The sequence below is a fragment of the Drosophila novamexicana genome, unplaced genomic scaffold (assembly GCF_003285875.2).
Source record: "Drosophila novamexicana strain 15010-1031.04,08,12 unplaced genomic scaffold, DnovRS2.1 tig00000739-arrow-arrow-pilon, whole genome shotgun sequence".
Classification (NCBI taxonomy): Eukaryota; Metazoa; Arthropoda; class Insecta; order Diptera; family Drosophilidae; genus Drosophila; species Drosophila novamexicana.
The window spans coordinates 1777304-1804021 of NW_020824819.1; the positions used below are offsets into that span (position 1 = coordinate 1777304).

Here is a 26718-nt window from a genome sequence, read left to right on the forward strand (position 1 = left end):
AGTGAGTCCCATATATGTTTCAGTATATTATCCGCATGGAATGTTTGCTTAGACAAGATTTAACCTATTATGAATTTCTTAATTACCTCCAATTAACATGCAATATCTAGAAGACCTCTTTTTTATACTCCCTTCACAAATGCAGACAGAGTTTAATGGGCTCGTCTGTCCGCATGAACACAATTTTTCTGCAACGCTTTGAAAAATAAAGTTCCCAAAAATTGTAATATCAAATGTTAGCACATCTCAACACAATAATCTCCTTTGAGTCCTTTAATATGGCAGATAGCCTTACTTTCTCAAAAAAAAACAAATCATCATCATTCTATTATATATTTATTTATTTATTTTATTTTATTTTATTATCATAATATTTTGACTATCATTACACATAACTATTATTATTCATTGAATTATTATCATAAGCACTGCCTACTAGAGGTTTGAGGGCAAACATTTAACCATAGATTAGTATCTAATCTAGCTAGTAGCTGTCAACAATTAAAAGTAGACCTAATTTAGAAAAACAGCTCGCGCGTTGCACCGGCAATAATGGGACGATCCCAGCACAGAGCCCATTGCAAATCCCCGGGCGCCATCAAATGAACACGCAACAAAGGCAACTGCCGTTGCAGTGGGATAAAGAACATGGCATGCTGCTAGGCATTTCATTAATTTTACTTCATTTTTGTGCTTTTGTAATTCAGAGACCGGCGACGAGGACGTCTGCAAATGGCTGTGCGAGGCGATGGGGCAGCAAGAGGGGGCAGCAAGAGGAGACAGCAGCTCCGCAGGCGTCGCATTTCAGCCGGAAGCGCGCGTTGTTTGGTAATTTCCTTAACGGAAGCGCATGCAGTTGGCCGTCCAGGATCGAGAACAGGCCGCAGTATGCAGGCTGTCTGCCAGCCTGGTGTCTCCTGGTCAGACGTACATATGAGAATATAGCTCACAAATTTGTTGGGAAATTTCCGCAGCCAAGATAAGGACGACTTTGTGTGCGGGCAGCGCCTTCAAAGGCGTCGCATTGCCCCTAGGACCTGCCCACATACTATTTCCAATTGATTAAGCACTTTGGCCAGCAAAACCGCAAAAGCAAAGCAAACGACCGCCCGGCTGCACCCAGCCCATTCAGATCTTGAGCGCCGCAGAAAAAAAGAGCATGCATCGAATCAAATCGAATCAAAGCGAACCGAATCGAATCGATTCGATTCGAAGCGAATCGTCCAGTTACCAAATGCAACGAAATGTGAAACACACCGATGTCCGGTTGTCCCCTTGTGGCTGGGCTGGGCTGGGTTCACGCCATGCCTCAACGCTTTAACTGCATTGGCCGGATCGCAGCAAGCCTGGGCCTGGGACTGGGCCACTCCACGAGACTCTCCACTCGAATCGCAACTTAAAATGCACTTTTGGGGGCTTTTTCATTTAGTGCGCCATAAATTAGGCAGCCGAGTTTTTGCAGCACCGGCAAAGGGCGAAAACGCAGAGCAGCGACATTTTGCACAGACGGCCAAAACCCAAATCCTGGCAAGGCAATTAATCTAAACCCGGGTCACGTCGACGCCAGCTAAGTTAAAAATTCAAGAGTCACACGACACATTGAAAAAAAAACATGATAGCTATTCGATTTATAATTGGCGCAGACTGACATTTGAAATATTATAAAATTACAATTGTACACTAATTTAATCAGATAAAAAAGCGATAGTTATCTAGCTGAGAGTAAAGTATGCCCTCTAGCCAGACCAACAACTGTTAAGTATTAAAACTTCCCAATTATTTATTTTGGAAGAGCAAAAGTGCTTATCAGAAATATCGACGCGTTTAACTGCCGATCCACGCTCAGACACCCGATGCCTTTAACGCACAATGAGAATCTAGGTTCTACGCACAAATTCCAGATAAAGACAACATCCGTAAGAGATTACAGCAATGGCTTAGCCGGACCTCATGGTAGCTAATTTCTTTTTTTGCAAATCTATAAGCTTATGATAGTAAAAAACCAACTTTAGCCACGAGTTCATCTCTTAAATTGAAACACAATTAAGCTGAGTGCTGGACACATGTCCAACTTAAGCCACAAAAGTTGTTTTAAATTGCTGCACAGCGGCCCAAGTCCACAAAACGGAGGACTACCGCAGGTTCGAGTCGGAGACGGAGTCGGAGACGTTTGCCATATAAATTCAATAGCCATGGCAATAAGTGCATTAGCAGCATATTTCACAGATTGGCAGACACGTCGCTCGGCGGCCACCATGGCCAGGCGACCAGAAGGAAAGGCAGTCAAAGAGGCTGGGTGGCCCAACCGGGCAACCGCCAGACAACGGGCCAGACAGTTGCTCGACCAAAAGTAAGCCACAAATTGCATGAGATCATAAATATTTCAAGCATAAAGTACAAAATATGCAAAAGTTTTCTTTCTATTTTCTTATGCGCTTTCCAGTTGCCAGTTGCCAGTTGCCCCGCTGCAGCTTCCTCTTATGCCCGAGATAGTAGCACGAACTAACGTCAAACGAAATAAGAAAAATATATTGCTAAATTCTCGCACAGGAAACACCAACAGCAGCAGCAGCCGGCGGGTGGACCAGGACCTTTTCACAGCCCGGACTTGGCAGCACGTGCACGCCAAATGGCAAACGGAAGTTCAAAAGCGTAAAGAGCATGTAACGATGCCAACGGCAACGGCAACGGGCCAACAACTGCCATGGCATTGGCCGAGATGCGCTTCTGTGTATGGTCAGCCGATTGTGGCAACAAATTGCAATAAGCAATTTTTCAATTTTCAATTTAGACGCCATCGACGAGGGCGGACAGCGACATGCAAAGCAGCCAAACGTGCAACTGGTCATAATTCAGAGGCAGATCCGTTTACGTCCGACCGGAGTCGGAGAATGGCAGATTCACGGCAAACCGGTAAACGCTGCGACAAGACAAATGTCTGCCCCAAAAATGATTCCGTCAGTTGACACACTGCCGGCCTCGGACCCGGACGCACAATTGATAAGTAATCTACACGATTTACCTATATACCACGGAGAACGTCAAAGGCACAGGCCCCCTTTGCGCCCGGCTCTCGGAATGCACGACGTGGATCGTTCACCAAAGCTAAACCAAACAGAACAGATTTAGGTCCGGATATTTTACCAAAAAACAACCGCACACCGGATGAACTGGATATTATTAATAAATTGTCATTCTCATTGAGCTAACTAAAATAAAATACAAAAGTTTCCATTGTTATTGGCATGCCCATTTGAGGTCTATCTATATGGGATACACTTTCGTATATTAATGTGCAACAATTGTTTATAAACATGTAAGTTTAACTGAACTGCGATCACTAAAGATTAAGTTAGCGTAACAACTCGTAAGCATGATATGCGCCAGTTTTCATTTTTCGCCAACGCTGCACAGCCACCAAGACGCCCAGGCAAAACCACATGATCAGCACGACAATGGAGTAATAGGAAATGACAGAATGTTCCGTGCCATCGGAGTTCTTCAGCAGAAAGACCATATTGTGAAAATTGTGCTCGCATTGCTTGCAGCCGTCAAACTTGATGTCCACAAAGTCGTCCTCGTAGGGTTCGCCGAAGAAGGGGAATTGACCACGCACCACCAGCACCAGGCCGAGCAAGGGAATCAGCGGGCGGCAGCGAAACATATTCAAAATTAAATTAAATTCAAATTAAACCAACAAAAGCCACTTGCGTTCAATTAAACAATTGTTTCACATGTGAACACGAAGCACAAGCGCTGGACCGCTTTTATAGCTGTCTGTGTGTGGTTATTTGAGTCGATCAGGCCTATTCCTAGAAATTCAAGAACATATTTGTCGCCATCGTGAGACTATAAACATTCCATAAAGTGAAAGCTACACTACTTCTGCTAAAGGAACTGCGTCTAGCTGGGTTATTTAACAGCTTTTAGCTGTACATTTTATACCCTATCAATAAGTAGTATAATTCAATCACAAACAGGTTACACATTACACCTTGTATTTCTCTTTTACTTTTCTACTATTTTTATTTTTATTACTCTTCTACTATGTATAAGATAAATCGAATCATAGCCAGATACTATATCATATAGCTTCAAAATGAATAAACTGTCGAAATTAAAGATTTTATAAGTTTAAATCTAGACATATTTCTGACACATGTAACATGTACGCAAGGATATATTATTACTTCAAAGACAAGCATTTAAACTCCTCGTATATTCTGGACACATTGTCGAAATTCAAGTTTCTATAAGCTGAAATCTAGAAAAGTTGCTCACATCTTTCACTCGTACACAATGATATTAAATCTTAGGTACTTAGAAGACAAGTAGTCTTCTCGTATATTCTGGAAACATTATGGAAATTTCAGTTTTTATTAGATTAAATCTAGTGGAAATTTAAGTTTTTATTAGATTAAATCTAGAATATGTCTAGATCTCTCACATCTTTCACATATGGTATATGGTAGTATTTTATCTTGTCGCAAATTCTGGACTTATAATCTTTTAATTTTTTTTAAGACAGAGTCCAAACTAACATATTACAACTACAGAGTCAATTTTTTTAAACGATTAAAAATGTTTACATTTAATCAGTTTTCTATCCAAAGTTGAATTGTTGCACTTTAGAAAAACTTTTAAGAGCTTAGGGAAAGAATGTATCTTTCTGACTAATTTACTTTTGCATCTAACATACGCTTAAAACAATTCTTAAAATAAAATTAAACGAATATCTTTTGCATGGTAATTTAACGGCATACAGCATTTTTCTCCATTTTTTGCCCAGTCTCTCGTCTACACCATATACTGTCTTATGTCCTGGTCACGCTCCCTGAGCGTATGATCTATCCAGCGCCTGTAGAACTTCACGTTGGAGTAGATGCCCAAGAGTTGAGGGCCATCGCAACGGGACGCCCGTGCCAGCAGCCCGGCGAGCACGAAGCGATCATCGCTGCCGGAGAGCGGACACATTAGGGGAATGGCACCCATGTCGCTGCACACAAAATCGTCCTTGTCGCCGCCGGTGCAGAGCAGCGTATCGTTGAGCGCAAAGCGACGGCCCAATATGGCCGGACGCAGTCTCACCGCGCACTGATCCCGCGGCAGGACGTAGAGCGGCCAACGCTTGGGCAGAGTCTCGTTCGCATTGAAGTCCGACCGCCGCCAGCCTGCCACGAAGCACTGGCTGAAGTTGTAGATTATGTGGGGCGGCGGCAGGCAAATCACCTGCACGTGTGGCGTTAGCGAGAAGGATGCGTCCGGGTTCAACAGAAGCAGCGCCAGATTATGGCCCGCCGGTGATTGTGTATAGTTTGGATGTAGCAACAGCTCAGTGACAGTCCGCTCTTGATGCGGCAATGGCTCCAGCTGAACCGCAGCATCCCATTCGCCGGCAACCAGACGGAGATCAGATGCCGTCTCGCCCTGAACACAATGCGCAGAGGTTAACACCGCCAGTGGGGTGATAAGAACACCGCTGCAAAGATATCCATCTGCTCCGTAGATGGCCACTAGCCAGGGAAATTCGCCAAAGTTGGCCTTTTGCTTTTTGTAGCCCATCGGGTTCAAGTGGAACCAGAGATCCAGACGCCCGCCGCACTGCTTGAGATGTCCCAGATAATCGTTATAGTTAATCTCGCTTTCGTTCATATTGCAGCACTTCTCCATATAGTGACAGTGCTGCTCGTCCAGGAGAGTGCGACTGCGGTCGGGATAAAAGTGGCCATCCACAAAAATACCCTCATTGCACAAATCGTAGGACACACAGTTCTTGTCTGGTGCACAAGATTTGTAGCCGGATGTTTCTGCACGGCCAATCGCAGCCGGAAAGATCAATGTCAAGAGCATTCGAATTAAAAGATCCATATTGTTGACCTATGGCTAGGCACTCGGCGTGATCTAGAACTGCGCTGTGAATTGCTCTCGGGCTTTTATAGCCTCCGCCCAGACTCACAAAAGGTCAGGCCCAGCTTTGATTGAGTTAAATATAGCTTAAAGTTCTAAAAATAGACCACTGTCGAGCAATCATAGCAAACGTCTGACAAATCAAAACAAAAGCTTCTCCAACTAAAAAAGGAAAGTTCTTGAGCACTATCAGGCAATTGGTCGTGGCCAAAGACCCTACATAAATAATTTCCAATTAAAAAGCTTGGTGTTATTTTCAATTAAATTATTCAATTTATTATTGAATATTTTATATTGGTTTTATAAGTATTATTAGACTCTCAGCAGGAGTGCAATGCAAACAAATATGATCTGTGGGTTTGTGCTTGACTCAAACCAAATCCCTGTATTTAGAACTGAAACTGATTTTAAAGCTCCTTGAACCCAGCCTTTAGATCGAACCTTGCTTGAAAAACTTTTTTTCAAAATATGATCACAACTATTGAATTTAAACCAAATTTGATCTATAATCAAAATTAGCATCTACTTAATATGGATGGATTAATGCATTGATGTTTAGGATCTAAACATTTCAAAAGATTCATATTTTTAGACATACCATTTTTGAGTGAAAATATAGAAAAGTGGTTTTAACGATCAACGAGATAAGTCAAAATATTCTCATTTTTACCACAACTTAGCCATGTTTCTTAGGTGATAAAATGTATCCAAGTTTCTACTACTAATTAAGTTTTTATTGGGGCTTTATAACTGTTTGATTAAATTTAAAATAAGATTTTGGATCCTTTGAAAGAGTATTTAAAATTCCGCACAGTGACGGCAACTGGTCTTTCTTGTTTTTGTTTACTTCTGCAACGACATCAACACGTATCCGTATCTATTACGAGGCATTAGTCGGCGAAGGCGGTGCAAGTTTTGCGTCATATCTTAATGCACAATCGTCGCTTAAGTGCACGTAAATTGAATAAAATTTCGACAAGTTTTAATACACAAGATGTGCATAGAGCATCGCAGACAGTTGGGCAACAGGCGCACATACCGATGTCAGTTGGGGTCTCCGGGTGCATGTGAATGCGGCTGTGAATACGTATACGAATACGAATACGGCTGCGAATACGTAGATGAATGCGAATGCTTCCATACAGTTCGATAGACACACAACTCAAGTGAGTGGTTGGATCTATACTTCGAGTGCTCCGGCTGCTTGTTTGACTGAGATTTACGCAACTTAAGCAGATTGTCAACGGGAATTGTTGCCGTTGACAGGCGACAAGGATATTTGGCCTGGCCCCTAGAAGCCGTCATCGTAGTCCTGCCATCATCCTATTTAATATTATGTTGTGCCTGCTGTTGTTATATAGAACTTAATTTGTTAAATCGTGTTCAAACACTTTTAACAGATGTTATCCTCAAGGAAATTAAATCTACCCAAAATGCCAAACTAAATTGTGATTTATGCAGTACATCACATCCAAACGTACTGCTCATACGCCCGGTTTATTTGTTTTGTGGTGAACATAACATATTTCCAATTAATATGAAAATTTATGATGTGCTACTGTTGAACGCATCGGAAGTTCATTTTCCATGATACTGGCAATATATTTTGTAAATTGAGTGCTGATTGCCGATTTCGAATACAATAAGAACAACAAAAACACACATTCCCATTTTGTTATGGACGTAAAATATGCAAATGCTGCAAAAAATTGAAAAACATTTAATATGCACACAATAAAATAATAACTGTTTTATTAGCTTGTTAAACGCAGCAAGACGGAATAAGTAAATATATTGACATTTAATACATAAATACATAAAAACAAACCCGAAAATAACGTATATTTTCCAATATGTAATCTTTAGTAGCACACATTTTGGAATAGTAAGAATTGCCTACAGATCTGATTTATTTTTGCCTAAAAGTAGAGTTAAAACTATCTTGAAGATAAACAGAGTAACATTCTTATTAACTCAACTAACAGGAGCTTGGTTTTTGAGTCATATGTTGAGCGCCGCATTGAGTTTACCCGAAAATCTCGCTCTTCATCTAAAATTACTCAACTGCAGTGCCAGTCCGCGCTCTCAGTCTCTCTGTTGAGTAAAAAAAAAGGGGCTCCTTTATACTCAAAGAGCGCATTTCATCGCTCAACAGCACTTTGAGTGGAGTGCAATGCAATCCTTTGAGTATTTAACTCTCTTCAATGCAGTCGGCAAAGAGAAATGAGTGCAGTTGCCGTCGCATTGAGCAGTTCTGAAGCAATCTCAAATAACAGTTTACTTAATAAAAATGTTGACAGATTATAAATCAGGGCTTAACTAATAGCGTGTCCGACTAGGAGAAACCCCAGACTAAATGAGGCTTTTCTAATTTTGGAGAGGTCTCAAATACCTCACAGATCTGTGAATGCCGTGCATGACATATTATGTCAGCTAGAAGGGTATTGGATTGGGTAAATATTATAGATCTAGGAAATCGGGGAGTTGACTTGAGTTATATTATTCAATGGAACAATTATACCCGAAAATTTTAAAACGAACGAATGCTATAAAGAACCCAGATTCTTTAGCAAAGAGCAAAAGGATGCATTAGCACTGCAATTAAGTATTTAAGTATTTAATACATAAGAATATTAAAATCAAATGCTAAAAACCCAGCTAGAGCACAAATATTTCTAATAGCATCATGCCCCTTATCACAGTCAATTTCGTCAGTTAAATTATTAGAGCCTACAGCTGAGCAAGACGGTGTTAGTAGAGAAAATAGTATTCTCAAGTAAAAATTATATTTTAGAATATACAATTAATAGGAAAAAGCAAAGAAAAAGGGAATTATTATTAACTAGAAAGGATCAAGAGATAGTGTAGGGAAATCGCCGACCCAGAGGGGGAAATTTATAGCCTGTCCGGCAAGCTATGCGCTTTATATGGCTTTTCATGGCTTCAAGCCAGGACTAAAAATTTTGAAAAAAAAATGACAAAAGAAAAAGATTGACTTCACTGAGAGAAGATGCAGATACATTTATGTTTTTGTATATAAATATATATAAGAGCTTGCTCTGATTGACTAACTGACTGACTGAGGAGCCAAGGCACAGCCCCAAGGCGTAAAAACTGCGAAACTTTTACTTTTAGGAAAGCTTGCTCTTGGGTGGAAAACAAGCACTAAGACATTTGGACGTTTTACAAAATTCAACCTGCACATCAAAAGCAACACATTGAACTTTGCAAACGAGACTTTGTGGCTAAGGTGTCGGGCTAGCAGGTGCAAGGTCCTGCAGCAATTGTCAGTTGCTTAAAATTTTCTATTAAATTTGTTGTTGTTCACAAAGTAAAATCAATATTAAAACAAGTAAAAAGTTCTAGTCGGGAGCACTCGATTAGGGGATACCCTGAACCCTCTTCTTCCAAAATTTCCCAAAAAACAGGATATCGATATCGATTTTTATCGATTGCTTGGAAACGGAGTATGTTATCGATTATCGGAAACAAACTCGATCTGCGCGGGAACTAGGAGCATCTACATCTAAAATTTCAAGTCTCTAGCTCTTATAGGTTCTGAGATCCTTGCGTTCATACATACGGATGGACGGACGGACGGCCGGACGGACAGACAGACGGACATGGCAAGATCGACTCGGCTATTGGTGCTAATCAAGAATATATATACTTGATGGGGTCGGAGATGCTTCCTTCTGCCTGTTATATACATTTGGATATTGCACAAATGCAATATACCCTTATACACATTTTTAATGGGTTCAGGGTATAAAAAAACCATGAAATGGGAAATGAAAGGCAGAGTTAACAATAATAGTTTAATTTCATCTTTTGTTTTGTCAAAATGCGTTTTTGGCAGGCACGGAGTATTCGAGTATTCATTCCACCCGAGGCTTAAGATTCGAGGCCGCGAGAGAGCAGAATACTAAACTTTTTAAATTGATACCAAAGAAATATAAATGTGTTTAAATGAATTCAAACAGAATTGTTTTTCTTTGTTCAATTGAGACGAGACAATTTATATGAAGGAAATTTAATATGAGAAATGAGAGCAGCAATGAGTTCCTCCTTCTTAGCAACAGATAGATTTTTGACCTTAAATGAAAAGAATCGGGGTAAGATCTCAATGGACATGACAACTTTGTTATTTTTTTTTATCCCAATCAATATTATTAGATAAATTACAATAACTTACAAATTAATTAAATTATAAATTTTGACAGTTAATACATTTTTTTATCAGCAAGCGTTTGCAATTGTTTTGATAATCAACTGCAATTTAAATACTTTCATAACATTATTCAGTATGGGCTTCGGCTTCTGTTTAAGTTGATCTGAAATTAGTGCGATCTAATAATAAAATAAATGATTTATTGTATAAAATATTTATATATTATATATCTAACTATAACAGCGCGAGAAATCCGTTTGGCCCTTTGTTTATGACTTGACTTCTAGATCAGTTTGTCATCTAAATCTGGCAACATTATTCTTGATCAAAATGCATCTAGAAATGGTACCCTCAAATATCCTTTATAGACATATGGCAAAATTTCCCACCGTCAAATCTCATCCGATTTTCATTAGATTTGGATTTTTGTTCATAGTTTGACATCTAGATCAATTTGGCATCAAAATCTGTCCGTATTATTCTAGGTTAAAATCCACGTGAAATGATACCTATAGAAATTCTATATAGACATCGGTCAAAATTTCCCACCCCCATAACCCGGCTAAGTCTCATCCAATTTTCACGAGTTATGGGTGATTTGACCTCTACATCTAAATCTAGCAATATTATTCTTGGTGAAAATTCATCTAGAAATTATACAAAAATGATACTAAATTATCCCATATAGACAAATATCCCACCCACAAAACTTGGTTCGGCTTTTTGTTCATAGTTTCACCTGCTAACCATCCGATCATTTTCAAAATCATTTTTAAAGATCTTTGGGAGTACTTATTTTATACGTTCCGGGCAATGCCGGAGTATTACGAAACGTAATTATATATATTATATTATATATCTCTTATACGAACATTTGTATAAAATTCAAACCCTTATAAAAGTATCTTTGAGCCAACTGTCCAAAAGGGTATTTCTTCTTTAAATTTCCAAAGATATTCGTGTCTTATTTTTAGTCTCCAATATGACAACTTCTTGGGACAGCTTAGCATCAAATTTCCGGATATGAAAATTACCCGATATTCTTACAAATTACCACCTTTGATTGAAATAAAGGCCAAAATACATTATATTTACTTTACTTTTATTCCATTTTAGATATGAATTCAAAATGTGTCGCATATTGAACATTTAAAAATAGTCTACAAGCAAAATATTATATGGAAACAAAATAAGCATACTATAAATGTAAAAATATCCGATGCACATTTATTGTATTAACTATGCAAGTATATGCCTTATTTTCATCCACCGGACTGGGCTAATGAGAACAGAACCCTTCGAAGTTCTCAGTGCAAGGCTAGTGCGGCACTTCTGGGTCTGGCACCCAATCGCTCAATCCATTCCATTCATTCTTCCATCCAGTCCAGCCCCAGCCAATTTACGCAACGTCACAGCGTATCGTTGAATAATCGCTTGGCCTTCTTGTAGTTGGGATTGATGGGTCCGGGTAAAACATGCGGCTTGAGGACGCTTTTGCCGGGCTGGCGATTCGCGTCGTATGGCAGCTGTGGCGATAGCTTCAACTGTCTATAGTAGTCACTTTTGGGATAGGCGCTGTTGCACTTCGTCATAATGCGCACCCGTTTGCTGCCGCTTCCCAATTGGGGCGATGCAAACTTATGGCGCTGTGCTGGGGTTTTGGGCGTGTCCTGGGCGGCGAGTGGATTGATCAACAGTTTGTTATTGGCCTGTTTTAGTTGCAATTTACGCGAGGGAACAAAGTAATCCTTTTCACCATCTTGTAATGGCTCATTCCAGCCGTTACTTGGCTTTGGAGTAGTTTCAGCTGGCTCAGTTTCTGCTAACGCTGTAGACTCCTGTTCGGGTCGAGCGGCATTTGTCTGCTCCTTAATCGGCTGCTTGGACTGTGCCTTGAGCTGCTGATCGGTCTGGTCCTTGGGCTGTTCCTTAGTCTGTTGCTTGGGCTGATGTTTGGACTTTTGCTTAAGCTCCTCAGCTTTCTCTTTCGATTGCTGTTTTACCTTCACTGTCTCCTGCTTAGTTGTCTTGGGCTTGGGATTTGACTCCTCGTCATTTGCGTCCACGTCCTCGACTACCCAGGCATTGTTTATGCTTGAACGCACCTTCTCATTACGCTGAACTTGCTTCTGGAGTTTTGGCGAGAGTGCCTTGCTTATGACCTGGTCGAAGTTCTCCTCGTCGACCTCTTCAAAGTTAATGGACTTAAGAAGGCGCTTCCGCTTTGACTTGCTGAGTTTTTTTAGTTTTCGTCCGGTGCCAAAATTTGATTCCTCAAACTCATCCGCCTCTGCGATCTTCTGCTCCACGAGCTCAGCCAGTGTGGTGCCTTCAGGCTTGGGCATATTACGCACACCCAAAGGAAATTCACCGCTCGCATATGTCTCAAAGATGTGCAACAGCTTGCGCAGTCCCTTACGCCGCTTGCCGTTGTATTCCTCGGTGCGAAGCAATGTCTGCAACTCGTCCAGCACACAATCAGCATTCAGCGGTAGTTCGGGCATAAGCACATCCACATTTCCCGCACGTGGATCAAGGGATGTGACCTCTTGCTGTTGCTCTTCTCCTTCCTCCTCTTCTTCTTCATCGAAGCCTGAGTCCATCTTTTCGACATCGTCTATAGAGGCGCTGGGAAAACCCATTTCCTTCCATGCCTTGTACTTCTCGCTGTATTCGCGACCCAATTCACTCTGATAGAGCAAATGGTAGAGCACCCGCGTGCGGCACTGAGCCACTAGTTTGGCGTCCCGCTGTGTACCCACATAGTGTACAAAAGGGCGCAGGAAAAGATTTACCTGATCGGCGGTGATTTCTTCATTGGCAGCCTTTGCCAGCTCTTCGAAGAACACATCCATGTAGTGCATGGTGAGCCCTCGGGATTTTGGCTGTTCTGCTAGCACCGATTGCTGCATGCTTACATTGAATGCCTGTATTAAATCCGCCGACCATTTGCTCTTCTTTAGCAAACGCAGCATGTAACGCAGCATGCGACGCACAAGCATCAGAAATTTATCCATGCGCCACTGATCGATTCCGAACCACTCCTGGCACATGGTGCGCATGAAGGCGCTGAAATAGGCCAGGCTGCAAGCAGTATTGCCGCCAAAGCTGTCTACCATTTGGGCCAGCTGTTCGGCCAGGTCCTCTTGCACCAGCGGCTTGTCCGACATCCAAACGTTATAGTATAGCCCTTTCCAAATGCGCATGAAATCGTCCTCTGTGAAGGGAAAGGAGCTGACCGCCCGCAACTGAAACCATTTTCGCAGCTTCCGGATCTGACGATTTCGCTTTGTTAAGTCATTGCATGCCAGTGCACGCACTATTTTCACCTCCTGAGCAATCACCAGCAGCTCTTTCGGCACTTTTGGCTGTGAAGCGCCGCCATCCTCAATTTCATCTCCTTTGTCTATGGCAGCCACCTGGGCACTGCGCTTTATGGGCCTTTTTCTCGTGACCATAATTGATTTTAATAAAACAACTGCAACTTTTTCCAAATTGCTCTGGTATGTATTGAAAGCGGTTGCTACGAGAGAGGAGGGCGCACGTGTTGTGCGGCCTGGTATAAATCGATTAATATTTGATGCTATGTTCGCCACGTTTTCCAACACTTGTCGAGTTGCATGTGGTCAATATAATTGATGCTAACAGATTACGCTCTACCTGCTATGAGTTTTTCGCTTGTAATTTGTGACGTCAAGGATGAATAATAGTCCCAACTATGGGTTATGGTTATATTTAACCGCTGCCAAAACAAAACTTTGAATCAGCACCCATAACTTCCATCTTTTTAAATACATAGGCTCTAACATTATATTCTGATCATTTTAATTTAATATGAATCAGTAATATTTGGTTGCGCATATCGTTACCATAACACATTTTTGGGAGTAATCTTCTAGTTTCGATATTTTTTTTTAAATGGATAATCATATATATCATACAAAATTTGTAATATTAAATTTGTAAAATAGTCTTAATACGATTTAACGAAAACACGTCGATTCGTTGTTCATTCACAAAAATTATATTGTTAAAATTGATACCGGCTTTTAATACTAAATTAAAATAACGTTGCTGGGCATCACTTTTTCCCAGCTGACATTCTAAATAGCAACTTCCACAAAATTGGCTTTAAAATTACTAAACTTTTATCTTTGAAATGCCTGTGGTAACTGTAGAAACCTCCGAAGAATATCAGAAATATATTAGCGCCGATAAAACGACCGTTGCGCTATTTGGCGCCGACTGGGCCGAGCAATGTGCTCAGGTAAACGACGTGCTCAGCGAGCTGGCCAGCATTGTGGGCGATAAGTTGCAATTCATTACGCTGAATGCCGAAAAGTTCCCTGAGATATCAATGAAACACCAGGTAACACTTTGTGCACCTTTAATGTCAGACTAAATCGAACAAATGTCTTGCTAGATCGAGGCTGTCCCAACTGTTATATTCTTCACCAAGGGTTCCGCTGTGGACCGCGTGGATGGCGTGGATGTGGCTGCAATTAGCAGCAAGTCCAAAAAGTTAGCCGAAAGTGCGAGCAGTTCTGCATCGACAGGACAAACTCTGGAGGAGCGTTTGACGGCGCTTATCAATAAGGCGCCGCTTATGATATTCATGAAGGGCGATCGGAACGCTCCGCGCTGTGGCTTTTCGAAACAGCTTATTGCTATTGTTAACGAGACAAAGTATGTACATTTAACAGAATTATGTTCAAATTTTTAAATTGACTTTATTTTTAGTTTGCCGTATGAAACTTTTGACATTCTCTCGGATGAAGAAGTTCGCCAGGGCTTGAAGACTTTCTCAGACTGGCCCACATATCCACAGGTTTATGTTAAGGGCGAACTTATCGGTGGATTGGACATCATCAAGGAACTCTTAGCCAACAACGAGCTGGAAGCGTCGCTTAAGGGCTAAGCTAAGCGAAATAAGGAACAAACATCGCTTCTAACAAACTAACAATGTCCAACTTTTACAAGCAAAAATAAACGAAAACATAAAATTTTTGAGAAAGCAGATAATGGCAATACTTTTAACAGCAAATAATTTATATCTAGAACTAAAATGATTTAAAATTTGATTATATGTTCGTGTACTTTTATTGCCAAGTGTAATCCAAATGTCTGTATATGTGAATGCTTTTGAGGCATTTACGGTATGCAACACTGCTTCAATGATGCTTGGCAGCACTGACAAATGACTATCAGCTGGCACAAGCGACTTGCAATTAGTTCTACGAGATAAAAATTGTTTAAATTTGAGATTAACAAAATATGGCTGAAGCCAATGCTGCTGCAACAACTAACGGCGAGGAGAAAAAGCTAACTGACATATTTTTATGTGGCTGGAACCTGCTAGACGAGCTTGAGGTCACCGAGCTACCTTTCAATGGCCATGAATTTCAGGTGAGTGTAGACAAACGCAACTAAATTACAGATATATACAAATAATTATTATTTAGAATAAAGTGAAAACAGCAATGGAGTATTTTGAGCAAGCCACTGTCATTGTCAATCAAGTGAGCATGTTCAGTCCCAATGAGCTGATTGACGAGGTGTCCACGGAATCGCTGCCCTTTATGCTGTTGCCATACTTCCTGGGCAAGCTCAGCACGAAGATTAACAATCCAAATAGCACAGAAGCCCTAGAGTTAGGTGAAGTCTATTTTAAAGATCATCTTCAACGCTGCCAGGAGTACGAGCTTTGCGAAGCGCCCAGGAGCAAAGCGGAGCAGGACAACAAAACGGATGCAGCGCAGCAAAGAAGCGAACAGCGCGAACTAATAGAGGCGGCATACAATCGGAATGACAAAATCGCACAGTACCGCAAGATGAAGGACATTGACGAGTATATGTCCCGCATGCGTTATGCCGTTAAGAACAAGACCGCCGATGACGAAGTGCGCCGTGAATTCTTTTTGAAGTATTTGGATAAGAGCATCATGGATGCCAAGCAGGAGTTGGAGAGTCTGCGCATGATGAAAGAAATGGTTAAAATGCGTCTCGGACGCATGAAGGCTGGAGCACAGGAACAGCTGGAACACTCAACTGCAGAGCAGCAGCCAAGAGCTCACGGCGGGCACGGTCACAGCCACGGACATAGTCATGGACATCATCACATAGAATCAAAGCCAAAGCCGCTACAACCATTTATTATAACACGCAATGCCGCACAGAAGGCAGTTTTCGGCTTAGGCTATCCTAGTGTGCCCATCATGACCGTGGACGAGTTTTATCAGCAACGCGTAGACGAAGGCATCTTTCCCGACGAGCAAAAAATGGCGAAGATAAATCAAGAAAAGGCAATTGCAGCCGCACTGGACCCCAACGAGCAGGATGACGAAGAAAATGCTGTTGTGGAACTCCAAGTGGAGAATGACGACCCAGAGTATTTGGCGCGTATGCGGCGCATGGACGAATACAAGGATGTGGTCCGTCGTGGTGATGGAAATCGTCATAATCGTAGTTAAACTACATTCTCAACTAAAAATTAATCATGCATTAAAGTATTTTGTATTTTTTAAAAACAATCAATGTTTGAGTCTTAATCCAAGTCATTGGAAAGCCAATTTTGAGCCACCAACTTGATGAAAAAAAAAAATGGAATAAAAATCGCCATTTCAACAGCAAGGCAAATGCACAAATGAAAAAATTAATAATAATTGAAAGGCAACAATAAAATAAATGAAAATTAATGGGAGTTTTTACAATAATAATTAAGATTTTATTTGCTTTTGAGCGTATTTCAATTCGAAGGGTTTTGTTTTCTTCTCGCTACTTAATTTTGTTAATTACAATTATTTAAATAATATAATTTAAGTATTTTTTAAGATCTCCACAAAAACAACTAAAAATCCACATAACGATACAGAAAATGGGCAGAAAATTGTTCCGAATATAATCTAATTTTACTTCCCGCCTTATTGCAATTTAAAAGTAAGTTATTTTTAGAGATATTCCTGCTATGGGATTCTGATGAATCCAAGTTCATCTTTGAACGCTTTGGTGACAATTGTCACATATATGTATGTATTAAATAGTGTTGGAAATGTTATCAATATTATATTTGTACGTATGCATTTACATATGTACACATTTACAAAGTTATGTATGCATGTGTGGAATGTATATATATGCATATGCGTTTGTGTTTGTTCTTTTACACCAAACGCAGGCGAATCTTACTTGAAAACTAAAAATAATAAAAAAATATCTGTTAACAGTTAGTTGCATTAGTACTTTCGGTGATGTGAATATGTCTGTCGGCCCTTTTATAAAAATTGGCAATAAAGTAATTGTGTGTTAGTTATACAGATATGTATATTTATATATAAATACGAATACTTGTTAGGCAATTGGCACGCGCTACCCAATAGCCTAATAATATAACAGCATTATATTAAGGAAACCGTTACACAGTTCTCAACACATATTTTGGATTGTTTTTCTTGATTAAAAAAAAATGAGAGCCCAATAACTTATGTTTGAGTTAAGTTGGGTTTTGGTATTTGTCCAATTGGTAATATTCCAGTCAGTATTTTTATGAGCGCATGCGGTCACACTGTATTTCAACACCAACCAACAACAACAACAACATAAAGACAAGACACTCAAAAAATTTACATTTTGTTAAGAGCACACCATCTGACACAAATTGAACATTTAAATTGTAAACGAACCAAACAAAACGCTCGCAAAGCAACGCACAATTGGGCAACGGGTGTATATGTTCGAATTTTAGAGCTGTAATTTGCAATTGGAAACCGAATCGATACCATATCAAGCACACGAACGGGTAATAAAAACAACAAGCACAAGCATGTCTGTCAGTGATTTCATTAAAGGTTTACCTATACACGATTCCAACAATTTTACACACCTGAGCAACGATCACGGCATACGAACGTCGCAAAAGCGCGCCTCTGTCTATTTACCCACAGAGGATGGGCAAGAACAAGCTCAACTGATTGTGATGGATAAGAGGTGTGTGCTACTAAGGTACCTCACACAGCAGTGGGACAAAAAGACGCTACAACGGAAACGAGAGCACGGCAACGATGGGAGCAGTAACAATACCAACAGCACCCCGAATGGCAACAATAGCAAAAAGCGCCCACGCTTAGACGCCAATGAGCTCAACTGAGGCAGGCACACACTTAAACATGCATAATTCACAACTAAACTCTGTTAAGAGCAAGCACTACCATAAAACATTAAGATATATCCCATTTATGTTTAAAATAAATACGCTAGAAAGTAACTAACTGGAACCGTATATTATATTGGTTGGCGAATGGTTCGATCAGATAATGAATCAGCCCATCGGGCTGATGGCTCGTAAATTCTCATTATTTCAAATAATAGATCGATTTCTATTAACAGCCAATATATGCTCGTGTTTGCCCAATGGTTTTTTTTTACTTCAGAGACAAATATTGGATTTGACTACATTATTTTAAAGCTAGTTTAATGGTGTCCCAAATCCTTGGGATCTGGCTTGCCATATTGCTTCTCCCACCAGACCACAAATTCTTTCTTGCGTTGTTCGCGTTTGGCAAAATACTCTGGATATTGCGCCTTCTCCAACGGATGCCAGTAGTCCAGCAGCCAATCTGGTGGGATGACCTCACGCTCAAACGCACAACCGCCAGCACTATTAGCAACTGCAATACAAAATATAAATCATTGATTTTACAAGCTTTTAATAGATGGCATTATTTCACTTACAGTTTCTTGGCTGGTAATGTTTCGTCTCAAAGAGCTCCTTTTGGCCGCAGGCTAGCAGGCGCATGCCCTCTGCCAGATCCTTGTTGCGATTCTCATCAAAGCGTGCACGCATCTGCACCGCCCGATAACGGAACACTTCACTATTGCCATGGATTTGGGATTAAGATGCACACAATTTATTATATAATCAAGCGGTTTGCTATTAAGGTGCAGCGTACACTTACCGACGATCATACCACGCCTCCAGATTGCGCACAGCTCGCTTATACAAGCTGCACACCTGGCGTTTGTGTGACACAATAGCCAAGGGAACTTGGGCCATGTTTAGTTGCTCAGGTTGTGCAAAATCTGGATTATGCTTATTGAAAACAACAACAATATCTGATGAGAACTGTCAAATGTCGTGTGCTGCACAACGACGAGTTTGAAATGTTTTCCAACACTGGATCACAGTGATGCCAGACTGTCTGACTATTTGAAGTTTTATTGATTTGAATAAGTTATATATCAACAAATACCAAGAAACTAAAAACTAGCGAATTAACATTAGGAATATAATCAACTTTAGCCTAGCTCATAACATTCAATATACACTGAACAATATGCTCAGGTATTTTCAGAGGATGTTCACACAGCTCCCCCGTTTGTTGGTCGTACATGTATATTTCATTAATAACGCGATCCTCCTGCTCTGCATCCAACGAGGACACCAACACCATTGAGCCCTCCGACAGTTCGGTCAGTATTTGTTCAATATCGTGCTCGCTTACACTCGCCGTGTTGGGACTTTCTAACGCAGGTGTCTCCGAAATAAAATCAACAATATATGTTGTGTCCGTCTCTGGAGTATAAACCGTCTCGCTATCTGTGACCGTGTCCACGTCGCTCACATAGTTAAGCGCAGCATCGTCCAGATCGCGCAACCCGGACTTGTCGTTGATCTCATTCTGTCCCTCGTCCAACAAAGAGTTAAGCTCCTGTTGCAACTGCTCAGCCTTGGTCTCGATCAAAGGATCACTGCTTATTTGTTCCGTTTCCATTTCCTTTTCTTTTTTAATAGCAGGAGGAAACACTCGTAAAATGTGCACGGGAACTGGTTGTTGCGTCTCCAACTGCTCTTTCTCTTGCTGCTGCACCTTCTGCTGCAACTTTTGCTGCAATTTTTGCTTGACGTTTCGCAGCTGCGCCTGATCCTGTTCCAGTTGCTGTTTTAGGGGTCGACGCTTACGCTTTGGTGCTTCCGCTCCACTTTGGCTATCTAACGCAGCACGGCGCTTGGCCAGCGCATGCTTGCCCAGCTTTTGCTTGGTCACGTGCTCGTTCTCGTACACCAGATCGCCATCGCTGAGGGTGCGTGCCGCTTTGCTGTGTTGCGACTTCGAGCGCTGCAATAAAAATGATTTCAGTTTAAAAAGTTAGCTAAGATATTAGGCTTAAAAAAAAGAATGGTCTAGTTTGTCCATTTCATAAACCTTTTTGGTATTTTCCGCTTGAGCTGTAACGATTTCCTGCCACTCGCGATCTGCCTCAGCCCGCTCGCGATCCTCCTGCTCGAGTTGATCTTTGAGCTCCTGAATATTGAATGCTTTTGGGTAGAGCAGCGCCTTATTAATTAGCTGCCCATTAATGCGCTCCTCGCGCTTGTACTTGAGCTTAAGATCGCGTCGAGTGCGCTTGGGAAACATTTGGCACATCAGGGAGAAATCGGTGCCAATGATTTGTAGACTTCGATAGAAGCGCACCGTATCATCCGATGTCCAGGTGGGCGTACGTTTATGCCGCTTATAAAATCCATTGTCGCCGGTTGTTTCATCCATGAGAATCAGCGACGAGTTTGCCAAAACCTTGCGCGCTTCCACCTCGGCGGTGGTTTCAATCTCCAGGGTTTTCTCGTCTATTATCATCTCCCCATTAGCATCAAGTTTTAGTTGTGGCACCGGCATTGCTGCAGTTGCTGATGCTGGTTCCGTTTTGGTCTCCAGCAGCTCAGCCGAGGTGGGCTTTGACTCATCTGAGATGTCGCTGACGCTGGCGCTGCCACTTGCCTCCGCCTTGATGGTGGTCACAACGGGCTTTTGCTCCATTGGATTGCTCTCGGGATTATAAAAGATCATGTCAAACATTTTGAATGTCGACTTATCGGGTATGCCCTTGTTAAAGCGCGTCTCGAAATCTCGCTTTGCATTAACGCGCTGCTGCGCCTGAGTTTGTGCCTTGTCCCCCTCTCCTTTGCGCTGTTTGGCGCCGCCTCCACCACTGTCGGAGTAAACAGAACAACTGGACTCGGTGCGTATGCGGCCCATGCCCGGACTCATAACACCACCTGGAAAGTATTTGGGCGATGCCTGTACCTGCTGCGGCGTCCCGCTCCCGCCACTCACTGATGATCCGCTTAGGTAACGCTCACGTCTTGTTGGAGTGCCAGGTGACTGATAGTCACCATCTAAATCTGCCGCCAGGGGCGAGCCCACAAAGCTGTTGCGTCGCTGCCCAAAAACAGGAGTGGGTCGCAACCGCTGGCGTGCCTGCGCCTTACTGGGTGACATGGGGAATCCACTCGAACTCTTCTGCAAATCCATTTGAATCACATTATCCTCCAAATCAGAATGAAACACATCATCCAATTGGCCTGCGCTACTGGCAGCGGGCATTTTAAAAGCAACTTCAGCGGCATCCTCTTCTAGATGCTCCTGCTTGGTGAGAACGGTTGGGAGGGGTTCGGGCTCAGCTCGTGGTTCCGGATCTGTATCGCCTCTGCGCGGCTTGCGCTTGATTTGAGTTAGATTGGCAGTTGCCTTAATGCGTTGCCGTCGCGCGGACATGGCGTGACTTTTTATTTATGTTTAACGCATTTACTTAGCAAAACAAATTACATGCGAAGTAGCTGTGACAATAACATTCACAAATGTGCAGGAGCACGAGTTTCGGAAGAACAGTGTTGCACAACGTGAAAAATCGGTTTTAAGCAACAGACTGAGCAAGCAAGGTACATATGTAAAAATCAACAGAATTTTATATGACACATTTTAATGTTTTATTTCTTAATAAACCATAAACTTTTTTAGTTATAACTCCGATATAATCTTATCTCTTGCCCGACATTTGATACAGATATTTATTTGTAGTTGAATTTATATGCTTGACATTAATAACAATAATAAACGCATTGTCAAAGCACAAAATATATTCTTTATAAGTTTTATAATTTTCTCCAATGCTATGTAGGAATTCTAGCAAACTATATTTAAAGCTAAGAACTGTTTGTCACTGTCAGACCGTAAAAAAAAATATGAAAAAAAAATGTCACCGTGAAAATTATATATTAACATACTGTTTGGTTTATTCGAATAGAAAATAACAACAAAAACTGTTACTGGCTGGACAGCTTACCCTGCTCAGAATTCGAGCTGCACAATTTTCGACTTTTCCAACACACATTCGAACAACGATACAAATTGCAGGTTGCACGTTTTGAACATAAAATGTGAGCGCCTTGATAACAAAGCAACAACGACGTGAATCCATATTATATACATAAAAATTGTCAACAATTAAAAGGGCACGAAAACAAAATTATACAAGTTGAAAGGCAAGGCAACAAATGTGACAGGAGGTGTGTGTCAAAATTTGTAGCGGAGGAACAGGCAACATTAATAACAGTACAGCCGCTGCCGCTGTCCGATTGTTATGCAAGCACCGCTGCATCCCCCCACCTGAGCAGTACAGCCCAGCAGAAATACAATCAATTAGCCGGTCGCCATGCTGCTAAACCGTTTCATTTCAGCCATTAAAAATCAATCGAGAGAAACCCTGCGCGCCTGGAGCTATCAATGCGAATCAATATTCGCGCAACGCTCGCGCCGCCTGCAACAGCTGCTCAGCTTCTACCAGTCCGTCTATGGAACGCAAGGACTAAAGCAACTGTGGCGCGCCTATTACCGCAGCGAACTGCAGCCGCCGCTGCGGGGCTTTGTGCTGAGCGCCGTGGGCATCATGGGACTCAATATGAAGAGGCCGGGAAGCGACGGTTTTGACTGGGCCAAGGAGCGGCTGGCGCTATCAAACTTTGATTTGTGTCAGCGGGATATTGACTTCATAAATACGCTGCCTGTCAATCAGCTATGCGATCGCTGCCAGGCAAAAAAGATGAAGTACTGCTATTGTATGTTGGGTAATCAGCGCTGTAAGAAGGGCGGCGTTGTCGTACTGCCACCCAAAAGCGATCAGTCGGCGATTAAGGAGGAGCAAACGGCCAGCATCAGCAACTGTCATAAATCGTTGGATCTGGATGGACGTGCGCCTCAGGGCCAAGTACGCATACAGGCGCAGGAGGATCGCAACTGGGAGCCGTACTTTAGTAAGAATGAGTTTAGTATTTGGCGGCGGGAGGAGCACGGCTCGCTCTACTCATACAAGGTGTATGCACGTTTTGATGACATCACCGCCGATGATTTTCTACATGTGCAAACGGATCTGGATTATCGTAGGCAGTGGGACGATACGGCACTCAGGCTGGAGCTAATTAGCGAGGATCCAGTGCCCGGTAGCAATTCGCATCTAATTTACTGGGAAATGCAATGGCCACGACTTTTTGCCAATCGGGACTATGTATATTGTCGACGGTATCACAAGGATGAAAGCAAAAAGATGATATTTATCTGCAGTCGCGCTGCCAAGCATACTACATATCCAGCCATTTCCGGAAAGGTGCGAGTCACTGACTACTGGAGCCTAATGGTCATTAAGCCATTCCGTGGATTCCACGAGCCGGGACTGCACTTTGTGCTCACCTACTACGATGATCCGGGCATACCCATACCGCAGAACATCAAGTCATGGGTAACGCAAAAGCAAATGCCCGAGTTCCTTACCAAAATGTATGTGGCGACCAAAAACTATGCCTGCTCACGTGCCATCAAGATGAAAGATATGTTCAACAGCTTTACAATAATCAACGATGAGTATACGGCCAATGAGCAACGCGGCAGCTGGCTGGGAAGTCTCAGCCGTCACAGGCGCAAGCTCAATAGCGACAATGAGGCCGAACGCTGAGAGCTGCAGTTCCTCCTGACAGTGTCCAGAGATCAATTAAGAATTATGATTATGATAGAAAAGAAGGTACAGCAAGAAACACCAACAGCAATACAGCCCCCTTATCATCTTATGTTGTAAATCATTTATAAGTACATACATATAGAAGCAATGAACAATTAGGGATCGATCATCCAGTTTCTAGAACTTAACAAATTATTTCATCAACTGTGCAAATGTGCAATAAAATAGCATTCGCAACTTGGAGGCATTTAAAATGTTGAATCTTGTGTGCCACACTAAAGAAACCGATTATACATAGCTACATACATGTACAACACGTATAAAAATTTACATATATATATATTTTACCAAAAACCCTGATTAAGTTTAGAACTTTGTTTTCTTTTTAAACAACTTATCAGAAATTATTAAAATTATACATACAACACACACATGTAAAAATAAATACGAGCCACACTCTTATACAACCAAAATTGAAAATGGGAGCAATAAAACTGGCGTTTCCTTTGTCAGTAGAGCTTACTAATTATTAATAGATGCATTTGATAAGAATTTGCTTTATGAACAATTTATTAAGGATTTGCATTCGGCACTCCGAAGCTCCGAATAATTTAAAAACAAAAAATCAGCTTTTATGTTTGTCCGATTGGTTATTAAGTGAAATCAATTTGAACCAACTTGAAAGGCAGTTAACATGTTAGAAAATTATTGCTAGGAATTATAAAGCGGGCATTGTAAATACAAAATTAATACAGATTATGTTGGAGATTCCATCAATGATTGATTGTTTACACTCATCACAGTTCGCTATGGTCCTTTGAGCTGGGCGGATTGTTCATATAGGCTATGAAATCTTTGCTGGTACGTCCGCCGTTGTATTCGAGCTGCGTTTTGAGGTAGGAGAAGTATATTAAGGTGGGATACCCGCGCACATTGTACTTGGCGCAAAGGGCAGCATGTTTTGTGCAGTCGACGGCAACAAAGGCAACTCGAGGATCATCTTGCAGCGCATTTGCGGCGGCCGTAAATTCCGGTTTTGTGTGCTTACAGTGACCACACCCTAAAACAGAGAATTAATAAAGTTCATTCGGTATACGTAAAATACATACATGGAGCATAAAACATAACAAGCGCGTGCTTCTTGCGTTTCAGTGTCGAGCTAAAGGTTTCATCGTTAAGAAAATGGACCTCAGAGCTCTCATCCTCCTCCTCCCAGCTCTTCTCTGGCGGCGGCGGTGGTGGTGGCTCTTTCGGATCTCGCATAAATTCGACTATTTTGGTAGCCTCGCGCACATTCACATCAAATTTGTAAACACCATAGGAAAAGTATTTTACACTTGGATAGCCCTTAACCTTGTATTTTTCGCCAATGGTCGGCTCTTTAGTGGCATCCAGTGCGGCGAGCATTCCTGGCACATTGTTATGCTTCATCTCAAGCGCTGCTTTTTCGTACTCCGGTTTCATGCGCTTGCAATGGCCGCACCAGGGAGCATAGAACATGACCAGCACGGATTTTTCATCCTTTAGCGCTGGCTCAAAGCCCTGCGTAGTGAGATGAACAATTTCTGAGTTGGTATCAGCCGACCAGTCGGGTTCCTTTGGCTTGGGCGTTGGCTTCACATTGGGATTTAGCATAAATGCTACTAGTGCCTCCTTGGTATTCTCGCCCTCGTAGGTCATGCGCATTTTTCCATTCTCGAAGTAAATTAATGTAGGAAAACCTGCAAAAATTGTATTCAGGTTTTACATATTGTTATTAAAGGAATGTATTCATAAACTTTACCAGTTAGATTAAACAATTTGCGCACTGGAGCATTTTCTTGTCGCTCCACATTCATGGCGGCCAACAGATATCCACCCTGTGCCTTAAGTTCGGTAGCTGCTTTGCTGTAGTCCGGCTTCATGCGCTTGCAAAAGCCGCACCACGGCACATGAAACATGACCAGCATGGGCCGTATATCCTTGCGCAAGTGTTTGCTAAATGCGGCGGCGTCACTAAAGTGCAACACATCCGCACCGGCAGGGTCCTCTTCCCAGGGTAAATCACCTGCTGGATCGCGCATAAATGTTATCATGGAGCTTACGCTCAGCTGACGATCGTAGTCCTTGTGGTAGTCCCCATCCTTGTAGTGGCGCAGTGTATACGGTGTGGGCGTTACTTTAAGCTTCTTGCAGAGCTTCTTGCGCTCCTGATTGGAGCAATCCACGTACAACATAGTTCCTGTGCCGCGTATCGCTTCTGCTGTCTCCCGAAATACCTTCAACTCGGCAGCAGCCTCCTTGGCGCTGGATACATAGAGGGCAAGCATGTTGTTCTTCGTCCGCAGTAGTTTCTTGAAGTCTTTGTAGTCTATTATGTCCTCCTGCACAGCGGAGATTTTCGATTTGGCGGCAACAAGTGCCAGCAACAGGAGCATAATCAGCATTATAAACTGACGGTGCCTCGACATTATGTTTGCACTTTAAACTTAATGAGGGTTACTATCTAATTTAACAATACGTTTAAGATGTTTAACTAATGTAATAAATGCATATCTCTTTCTTTTCTACAGAGCAACAATTGCAACTTAAAATGCCGATGAAGACGTCAGCGTTTAGCCGCAGCGTTGCCACATCGCATTGAAGACTGTTTCTTGGAGCGTACACCATGTTTATACGTTAATTTTCACAAGTCAGCGAAAATTAAAAAGTACATTTAATTGAGTAATATTAGTAACTTTAAAAAAACCAAATGTATTTGAAGTCGTATAAATAATAATTATTTAATAGTGTTTGTTTTTGGTCGGTTCGTTGATTTCATGTACCAAACCGAGTCTTGCACAAGACGACGAATCGAACACTAAATGCACCGCTGTCAA

General features: G+C 41.8%; 10 protein-coding genes across 11 annotated transcripts; 5 read left to right on the forward strand and 5 right to left on the reverse strand.

The window, feature by feature from the left end:
- Nucleotides 1–1278: 1278 nt before the first annotated feature.
- Nucleotides 1279–3110, forward strand: LOC115763522. 2 transcript variants are annotated; one of them, XM_030706127.1, is made up of 3 exons: nt 1279–2350; nt 2444–2731; nt 2792–3110. In XM_030706127.1, exons 1-3 carry the CDS (start codon nt 2064–2066, stop codon nt 2964–2966), a joined length of 750 nt encoding a protein of 249 aa, XP_030561987.1. In that variant the 5' UTR covers nt 1279–2063; the 3' UTR covers nt 2967–3110. The 2 variants fall into 2 exon arrangements, with proteins under 2 accessions (XP_030561987.1, XP_030561985.1); XM_030706125.1 differs by having other exon boundaries at nt 2444–3110.
- Nucleotides 3111–4413: 1303 nt separating this feature from the next.
- On the reverse strand, nt 4414–5873 carry LOC115763436 (phenoloxidase-activating factor 2). Its single transcript, XM_030706001.1, has one exon. The coding sequence runs from the start codon at nt 5866–5868 to the stop codon at nt 4798–4800; it is 1071 nt and encodes a 356-aa protein (XP_030561861.1). The 5' UTR covers nt 5869–5873; the 3' UTR covers nt 4414–4797.
- Nucleotides 5874–11169: 5296 nt separating this feature from the next.
- Nucleotides 11170–13602, reverse strand: LOC115763505 (ribosomal RNA processing protein 1 homolog). Its single transcript, XM_030706102.1, has one exon. The coding sequence runs from the start codon at nt 13534–13536 to the stop codon at nt 11488–11490; it is 2049 nt and encodes a 682-aa protein (XP_030561962.1). The 5' UTR covers nt 13537–13602; the 3' UTR covers nt 11170–11487.
- Nucleotides 13603–14126: 524 nt separating this feature from the next.
- LOC115763389 (glutaredoxin 3) lies at nt 14127–15101 on the forward strand. The gene is made up of 3 exons (XM_030705929.1): nt 14127–14447; nt 14502–14764; nt 14819–15101. The coding sequence occupies exons 1-3, from the start codon at nt 14238–14240 to the stop codon at nt 14994–14996; spliced, it is 651 nt and encodes a 216-aa protein (XP_030561789.1). The 5' UTR covers nt 14127–14237; the 3' UTR covers nt 14997–15101.
- A 174-nt stretch (nt 15102–15275) lies between these two features.
- Nucleotides 15276–16757, forward strand: LOC115763512 (immunoglobulin-binding protein 1). Its single transcript, XM_030706110.1, has 2 exons — nt 15276–15484; nt 15541–16757. The coding sequence occupies exons 1-2, from the start codon at nt 15353–15355 to the stop codon at nt 16546–16548; spliced, it is 1140 nt and encodes a 379-aa protein (XP_030561970.1). The 5' UTR covers nt 15276–15352; the 3' UTR covers nt 16549–16757.
- Nucleotides 16758–17528: 771 nt separating this feature from the next.
- Nucleotides 17529–18332, forward strand: LOC115763514 (DET1- and DDB1-associated protein 1). The gene has a single exon (XM_030706112.1). The coding sequence runs from the start codon at nt 17898–17900 to the stop codon at nt 18219–18221; it is 324 nt and encodes a 107-aa protein (XP_030561972.1). The 5' UTR covers nt 17529–17897; the 3' UTR covers nt 18222–18332.
- A 119-nt stretch (nt 18333–18451) lies between these two features.
- LOC115763513 (NADH dehydrogenase [ubiquinone] 1 beta subcomplex subunit 9) lies at nt 18452–19197 on the reverse strand. The gene is made up of 3 exons (XM_030706111.1): nt 19030–19197; nt 18806–18945; nt 18452–18741 (listed from the first exon to the last, which is right to left on the reverse strand). The coding sequence occupies exons 1-3, from the start codon at nt 19125–19127 to the stop codon at nt 18545–18547; spliced, it is 435 nt and encodes a 144-aa protein (XP_030561971.1). The 5' UTR covers nt 19128–19197; the 3' UTR covers nt 18452–18544.
- A 73-nt stretch (nt 19198–19270) lies between these two features.
- On the reverse strand, nt 19271–21998 carry LOC115763509 (transcription factor TFIIIB component B'' homolog). Its single transcript, XM_030706106.1, has 2 exons — nt 20278–21998; nt 19271–20190 (listed from the first exon to the last, which is right to left on the reverse strand). The coding sequence occupies exons 1-2, from the start codon at nt 21625–21627 to the stop codon at nt 19375–19377; spliced, it is 2166 nt and encodes a 721-aa protein (XP_030561966.1). The 5' UTR covers nt 21628–21998; the 3' UTR covers nt 19271–19374.
- Nucleotides 21999–22126: 128 nt separating this feature from the next.
- On the forward strand, nt 22127–24294 carry LOC115763511 (stAR-related lipid transfer protein 7, mitochondrial). Its single transcript, XM_030706108.1, has one exon. It carries the CDS (start codon nt 22565–22567, stop codon nt 23855–23857), a length of 1293 nt encoding a protein of 430 aa, XP_030561968.1. The 5' UTR covers nt 22127–22564; the 3' UTR covers nt 23858–24294.
- Nucleotides 24295–24485: 191 nt separating this feature from the next.
- Nucleotides 24486–26448, reverse strand: LOC115763510 (protein disulfide-isomerase A5). Its single transcript, XM_030706107.1, has 3 exons — nt 25644–26448; nt 24970–25581; nt 24486–24920 (listed from the first exon to the last, which is right to left on the reverse strand). The coding sequence occupies exons 1-3, from the start codon at nt 26308–26310 to the stop codon at nt 24658–24660; spliced, it is 1542 nt and encodes a 513-aa protein (XP_030561967.1). The 5' UTR covers nt 26311–26448; the 3' UTR covers nt 24486–24657.
- Between the last annotated feature and the right edge of the window lie 270 nt (nt 26449–26718).